Genomic DNA, 7,664 nt, shown 5'->3' with positions numbered 1-7,664 from the left:
CCTTATAGTGTTGAAGACTCGTGAGAGGTCGGTTAAGAGGTCGTTTTCTTGCTTGGTTTTTACTAACATGTCGTCGACGTATACCTCCATTAGGATCCCTAGATGGGGGGAAAACACTTTGTTCATCAGCCTTTGATACGTGGCTCCTGCATTCTTTAATCCGAATGGCATGACCACGTAGCAATAATTGGCTTTTGGTGTGATGAACGATGTTTTCTCCTGGTCGGGTTCATGCATCGGGATTTGGTTATATCCCGAGTAGGCATCCATGAATGATAGGTATTGGTACCCCGAGCTGGAGTCCACCAGGGTATCGATACTCGGTAGAGGATAAGGGTCCTTAGGACATGCCTTATTTAAGTCGGTATAGTCGACGCACATTCTCCATTTACCACTCTGTTTCTTGACTAGCACTACATTGTCTAGCCACGTTGGGTATTTGACCTCTCTAATAAAGCCGGCTTCCAAGAGCGCCTGTACTTGTTCTTCTACTATCAAGGCTCGTTCTGGGCCGAGCTTGCGTCTTCTCTGCTGTACAGGTCGGGACCCTGGGAAAACCGAGAGCTTGTGGGACATGAGCTCGGGATCAATCCCGGGCATGTCGGAAGCCTTCCATGCGATGAGGTCGGAATTAGCTCTTAGGAGCTCTCCCAACCTTTGTTTTAGGGTTTCCCCTAGGTTGGCCCCTATGTAGGTGTTTTTTCCTTCCTCCTCACCGGCTTGTATCTCCTCGGTTTTTCCTCCCGGTTGGGGTCGCAATTCTTCTCTGGTCCTTGTGCCGCCTAGCTCTATGGTGTGGACTTCTTTGCCCCTTCCTCTCAGATTTAGGCTTTCGTTATAGCACTTCCTTGCCAATTTCTGATCTCCCCTCACCGTTGCTATTCCTCCTGGAGTCGGGAATTTCATGCAAAAGTGAGGAGTCGATACCACTGCTCCCAAGCGATTAAGGGTAGTTCTGCCGATTAAGGCATTGTAGGCTGACCCTTCATCGATGACTATGAAGTCTATGCTCAAAGTCCTTGATTTTTCCCCTTTTCCAAAAGTGGTGTGAAGGGATAAAAATCCCAGTGGTTTTATTGGCGTGTCCCCTAACCCATATAGGGTGTCAGGGTAGGCTCTCAACTCTTTTTCATCTAACCCTAGCTTGTCGAAGGCGGGCTTGAAAAGGATGTCCGCCGAGCTTCCTTGGTCTACTAGGGTTCTATAGAGATGGGCATTAGCTAGGATCATAGTTATCACCACAGGATCATCATGCCCGGGCATTATCCCTTGCCCATCTTCTTTTGTGAATGAGATAGTTGGGAAGTCGGGTGTCTCTTCCTCGACTTGGTAGACTCTTTTGAGATGTCTTTTGCGAGAAGATTTGGTGATCCCGCCTCCCGCAAATCCTCCTGAGATCATATGGATATGTCTCTCTGGGGTCTGTGGTGGCGGATCTCTCCTGTCCATATCATCTCGCTTTCTTTTCCCGTGAGTGTCCGACCTTTCCATGAGATATCTATCAAGCCGACCTTCTCTGGCCAGCTTTTCTATCACATTTTTGAGGTCGTAACAATCATTGGTGGAGTGACCATATATTTCATGGTACTCGCAGTAGTCGTCGCGGCTTCCCCCCTTTTTGTTTTTAATAGGTCTAGGGGGTGGCAGCCTTTCAGTGTGGCATATCTCTCTGTATACGTCCACTATAGAAGTTTTGAGAGGAGTATAAGAGTGATACTTTCTGGGCCTTTTGAGACCGAGTTCTTCCTTCTTTTTGACTTCCCTTTCCCTCTCCTTAGATGAGGGAGGGGGTCCAGGTCGCCAACTCAGGTCTCTTAATTTTGCATTCTCCTCCATGTTGATGTACTTTTCGGCCCTTTCTTGTACATCACTTAGAGAAACGGGGTGCCTTTTAGATATGGACTGTGAGAAGGGACCTTCTCTGAGCCCATTGACTAGCCCCATTATGACTGCCTCTGTGGGCAGGTCTTGGATCTCCAAACATGCCTTATTGAACCTTTCCATATAGGCTCGCAAAGACTCTCCGACCTCCTGTTTTACTCCCAGGAGGCTCGGTGCATGTTTTACCTTATCTTTCTGAATTGAAAACCTCATCAGAAATTTCCTTGAGAGGTCTTCAAAGCTGGTGATTGATCTTGGTGGGAGGCTATCGAACCACTTCATTGCCGCTTTCGACAAAGTGGTCGGGAAAGCTTTGCATCTCGTAGCGTCAGAGGCATCGGCTAGATACATCCGACTTTTGAAGTTGCTTAGATGATGCTTTGGGTCCGTGGTCCCATCATAGAGGTCCATATCAGGGCTTTTAAAGTTTCTCGGAACTTTTGCCCTCATGATGTCCTCACTGAAGGGATCCTCTCCACCTGGGAATTGATCTTCTTGGTCGTCGCAGGAGTTATGGCCCTTGAGGGAGGATTCTAGCTGCAAGAGTTTTCTTTCTAACTCTTTTCGCCGTTCCATCTCCTCTTTGAGGTACCTTTCAGTTTCTTTCTGCTTCTCCCGCTCTTGCTCCAATTGTTCTAAACGACTGTGGACCAACCCCATTAGTTCAGTTACGTGGGATGATCCACCTTTTTCCGATTCTCGCTCGTCTGAGGGATTTGCCTTCGGGTTTTTTACCCCGGAGGTACCCTCTCTATGCTGGTCATTAACCTCCTGGTGGAGGGTTACATCCACGTTGTCATTACCTGCGTTCAGATTCTCTTCTTCGGAATCCGTTTCCGCATGAACTTCTTCGTGGAATCTATCCGCCATCGATGGATGATCTCTCGGGTCCCCGGCAACGGCGCCAATGTTACGGTAGGTAACCGGAGATTAATTCAACGGATGGCGTTCGGCAGCCCAAGTGTATGAAGGAGGAGAACTCCGGGTGTATCTGCAACTCGGGAGGCTCCGTCCGACTTGCGCGCGTGGGTGAATGGGGGGTGGTACCTGCAAAGACACTCCGATGCCTAAGTTAGCAAGAGTGTAAGCAGGTCTAGAGAGTATTGGACTTAGAAATACCTGAAGTGTGTCAGTGTACTTATAGTGGTGAGCCAATAACCACCGTTGGAGTAGTGCCGTATCTTTAGGATAGTAACCGTCCCATTATCTTAGGGAGGTTAAGATATGGCTTTAAGAAGTGGTTAGAGAGATTTCAGGGGCGGTTACTCATTTGAATGAGTGTTTATCTGCCAGCTAATCTCATAACCGACTTCTTCATACTAAGTCGTGGTTGACACCGACTACTTAAGTGGAGGTCGGTGCTTCGCTAGGCTTAATCTATTGGATCAGGCCTTTCGGTTGGACCTGGGCCCTTAACATTGGGCCAGGATATGAACAAGTATATATTTAAAATACAACAAAAATAATCCAATAGAATATTATTTTTTTACAACGGCTTTTATATTTGACAAATCGATTATATATTTAATATAAAATTTGTAAGAATATTTGAATAACTATTTAAAAAGTATATATATACAATCTGATCAAAATTCAATCTCTAATTTTTTTTAACTTTAAAAGTATTTATTGATAAAAAATATAAAACAAATCTACTTAGCATAAAATTATCTAATTTTAAAGATAAAAATATTTTATTTTAAAAATATGTATAACATTAAATATTTTTGTAGTATTTAAAAATATTAAAAAAAATTTTGTTAATAAAAATAGAAGTATTTTTATCAGTATATTAAAAAATTTAATCATATTAAATATAGACTAAAATCAATCATTAAAATTAATTATTAATATAAAATAAATATTAAAATATAAAATATATATTAAAAATAAATTAAATAATGTATATTTATACACAAATATATAATAACTAATTTTAATAATTAATTTTAATAATTTACCCTCAATTTTTGTTAGTCTTGCTCGTACCACATGGCAAAGACAAACAGAAGCATTATTTCACACCAACGGAAACAAGAGTTAAATATCTTCTTTATTTAAAAATCGCTTTATATTTACCTTAAAGTTGACCGCAATCCATTCGAATTAAATATTATTAATTTTTTAAAAATATTATTTATATATTAAAATTAATTTTTAATATATTTATATATAAATATATATATATATATAATTTAATTTATTTTTAATATATATATTTTAATATATATTTTATACTAATAACTTATTTTAGTAATTGATTTTAGTGTACACGAATTCTACAAATATATTGCGTGAGCCGTGAAGCAGCATCTTTTAGTTTTAACTTTGAAGTCCTCGATGGCCCTGGCCACATACTCAAAATACTTTCCTTCTTCAGCGGTTCCAATACACAACATGAATTCACAGAACCCATATTTAAGGATCGATTCAGATGGCAATGCCAACCACTTCATTTTCAACACTTTTGTCCCTCTCAACTTCAAAGTATGAATCAACACCCCGATTGATCATCGCCTGCAACAGCGTTCGTTAATAGTTTTTCGGTGATTCCTCATTTTTTTTACTGTTATTATTATTTTTTTTTCTTGAATCAATTAGATTAATTTTCTTGTTTGTGTTCTTTTTATTTCTCCCTTTAATATTTTGTGGGTTTCGAATCAATTATGGGTTGATTGCTTGTTTCTTTTCCAGCACAGAATGATCATCTCCATTTTAATTTTTGTCTTTATTTATTTATTTGCTTTTAAATCTAATGTTTTGTTTCGATATTACCGTTGTTAAGTAAAGCTTTTCAGAACGATTGTTGCAATATTAATATTGGGTATGAGATATTTGATTAATTTGATCAAGGAAATGTGAATTCCCACTCAATTGAATTGTTTCCCCTGATGCAGTTAGTGATGATATATTGTGGGTCTTACGATACCTTAAGGCAAGTGCATTATAATTGAATTGAATTGTTTCCCGGATGGAAAATTAAGAAACAGGATACAAAAGTTAATTTTGATTTGTTTATTTTGTTTTTTAGGACTTTGATACATTTGAAATGTGGTGGTGCTGATGGGATCACAAAACTGAGCAAAATGACAGAAGTTGTAGCAGAACTCGATTTGAATCAACAGCCTTTGCATGACATAGAAGAGCGAATTAGACGCCTAGAAGGCATAATTTTCAGAGTTAGGCAGCGGCAGAGGTGGTGCCGTAGTGATAGTCCTGTCCGAATGACTACATTCGCCGGAGAAGTGTTGGTTGATGGGGTTCAAGATGAAGGCAGACCACAGCTGGAAGAAGTAGAGGCCGGAGATGATGTCAAAGAAAATGGTAATGTGGAAAGCAGCAGTTGTAGGGGCAAAAGGAAGGCATCTGCATATTTGGTTGCTAAGGCGCTGGGGATGGAAACTAACACCGATAAGGCAAAGGGACGCGCAGGAAACTATTTTGATTGTAACATATGCTTGAAAATGGCAAGAGATCCTGTTTTGACTTGCTGCGGTCACTTGTTCTGCTGGCCCTGCTTCTTTCGCTTGTCGTATGCTTATGCAAATGCTAGGGAATGCCCTGTATGTGAAGGAGAGGTCATGATCACATGCATTACTCCAATTTATGGATCTGTAGGTGTCAATGACAGTGATCAGCTAGAATCAGAAGAGAATGGTTGTGAAATTCCTGCTCGACCTTGTGCGCGCAGAGTTAAGGTTAGCAAGGTGAAGTGTTTCAGAAACCGTGGTTTTCCAATAAATAATCCCCGTACTTCAGCTCAAAGTTCAAGTACAGTAATCCAAGGAATCGCCTTACTTTCACCGCCAATCACTCTGCCGCAAAGACCTTTAGAGGGACTTGATTCCTATCTTGGAAGTGACTCTGAAGGAAGCACCATGCAGCTGAATCATAATGCTGCTTCGAACCATTCAGAGTCACATAATCAAAATGTTATTGCTGCAGCCGCCACATCTTCTGTTACTCCTTTGACTATGAATGATGATGCTATTGCTATTACAGATTCCAGTACACAAATCACCAATAGTAGTGGACAGATTATTTCTTCCTACCGTTCATCGTCTAGTTGAATTGATGTAGTTTTAAGACGATGAGTTTCAAACGAGCCCAGAAACAAAACATTTACAGGAAGGTCCTCTATTTAAGTATACTACAATATGTTAATAGCCAATTTCAGAACCATTTTGTGAAATTTATATGATGTGCAAAGCCGTTTTTATTTGACAGATATGTACATCTATATAAAAACAGCAGCAGGATTTCTGCTTGTGGTCATTGGTTATAATTTGTAATACGCAAAGAAGAATATGCATGAGTGTTTTATAGATCCACCGAATCTTTACTTCCTTTGTGAGTAGACTTGATCGTATATGGTGCGAACGTATATTCTTGTCTAAGTTGGGTTTTTACATACATAGTGACTATCCCATACTGTGGCAGATGTGCTGTGAGCTGGCCCGGTGTCCGACTTCTTTCCTGTACACGTAACATTTTTCTATGTATTTTTCTTTATTTAAATGATAACCGGAAAAACGGATTTTTTATTTTAATAAATAAAATAAATATAATATTAATCAAAATAAATATTTTTAGCAGAAATTATCGATTTAAATTCCTTTGCCATATTTTGTTTACAGTGCGTATATCTCGTTTATACTGTAAAGAGATATGGCACGTCAGCGTGACATGTGTATATCTCGTTTACACTATAAACGAGATATGCGCAATGTCATCTTGTTTATAATGTAAACGAGATATGGCCCGTACGTGCCTATATATAGAAGTCGTTTACAGCTTAGTTTCGGGTCCCAGTTTGACTTTGTCAACATCTTTCTCCACTCTTTTAACCCTTTCTGACTATACCTTTGACCGAAGCGGTGATGGCATGCCAAGTGGGAAATGACGGGGACATAAACAGGCTGAACGAGACGACACATTACGCCGTGGCGGCCAACTTCGAGGTTAGTTTCGTTATGGTTGTTAAATTTAATGATGTTGCCATTGATATGGTAGTCATAAAGATCTGAAACGTTGGTATATGAGTTAGGAGTTAGGTCTGTAGGCTTAATTTAGAACTCTATCCGCTTGTGCTAGGTTGGTATGACATAATTACTATTAGTTTGGAACTCTGTTATTCTTGTGCTATGTTGTTAGTATTTATAACGCTATAGTTAGGATTTGCCTATTATCGAATATGTAATGTAGAGACATATGTAGGCTAGAAAGTTGAAATATTGTATTCTTAAGGCTAAAATATTTTTGTTTTACATTCTTCAGAGGCCTCGCCTCCTACTGCCCCGGCGAGTGAGCCATACTTTACCTCCACCGGGCGCCATCGTCCTGTATCTGGCTGAGACCAGATTCGGCGACACCGTGTCCCTCAGGGATTTTACTTTTGACAATTCCCTGATTTCGACACCGATGGAGCGATGACGTCTAGAGACGCACACGTTTCATCTCCTGTGGAGTGAGGTCATTATCACCCTGCAGGACGTGGCGTACCACCTAGGCCTACGCGCCCACGGTAACCCCGTTGGAGGGTGCCTCCGTGACTTTGGTAGGTGGTACCATACGAAGACACGGGCATTGGTGGAGCAGGTCCTCGGCGCCAGGCCTCCCGTGGCAGCACAGCAGGCAGCGCAGAGGAAGGAGTCGTTCATGCTGAAGCTTGTGTGGCTACGGGATCATGTATGCCAGATGCCCCAGACAAACGATCCCAAGACCCTCCGACAGTACGCCAGGCTTTATATCGTGTTACTGATCGGAGGGTATTTGATGGGCGA

General features: G+C 40.9%; 1 protein-coding gene across 2 annotated transcripts; it reads left to right on the top strand.

Annotated features, from left to right (window-relative positions):
* The first annotated feature begins 4,207 nt into the window (after positions 1 to 4,207).
* On the top strand, positions 4,208 to 6,229 carry LOC130940328 (E3 ubiquitin-protein ligase RMA3). 2 transcript variants are annotated; one of them, XM_057868439.1, is made up of 3 exons: positions 4,208 to 4,427; positions 4,779 to 4,816; positions 4,913 to 6,229. In XM_057868439.1, exons 2-3 carry the CDS (start codon positions 4,785 to 4,787, stop codon positions 5,949 to 5,951), a joined length of 1,071 nt encoding a protein of 356 aa, XP_057724422.1. In that variant the 5' UTR covers positions 4,208 to 4,427; positions 4,779 to 4,784; the 3' UTR covers positions 5,952 to 6,229. The 2 variants fall into 2 exon arrangements, with proteins under 2 accessions (XP_057724422.1, XP_057724423.1); XM_057868440.1 differs by lacking the exon at positions 4,779 to 4,816.
* The last annotated feature ends 1,435 nt before the right edge of the window (positions 6,230 to 7,664 follow it).

The sequence above is a fragment of the Arachis stenosperma genome, chromosome 7 (genome assembly GCF_014773155.1).
Source record: "Arachis stenosperma cultivar V10309 chromosome 7, arast.V10309.gnm1.PFL2, whole genome shotgun sequence".
NCBI lineage: Eukaryota > Viridiplantae > Streptophyta > Magnoliopsida > Fabales > Fabaceae > Arachis > Arachis stenosperma.
Note: the sequence above shows the minus strand (reverse complement) of the source record. Positions and strands in the feature narration are given on the sequence as shown.

Excerpts from the sequence above, each read along its gene's own strand:
- LOC130940328 (XM_057868439.1), top strand. The coding sequence starts at position 4,785 with ATGATATATTGTGGGTCTTACGATACCTTAAG. Across the intron at positions 4,817-4,912 it reads GGGTCTTACGATACCTTAAG|GACTTTGATACATTTGAAAT; the intron begins GCAAGTGCATTA and ends TTTGTTTTTTAG.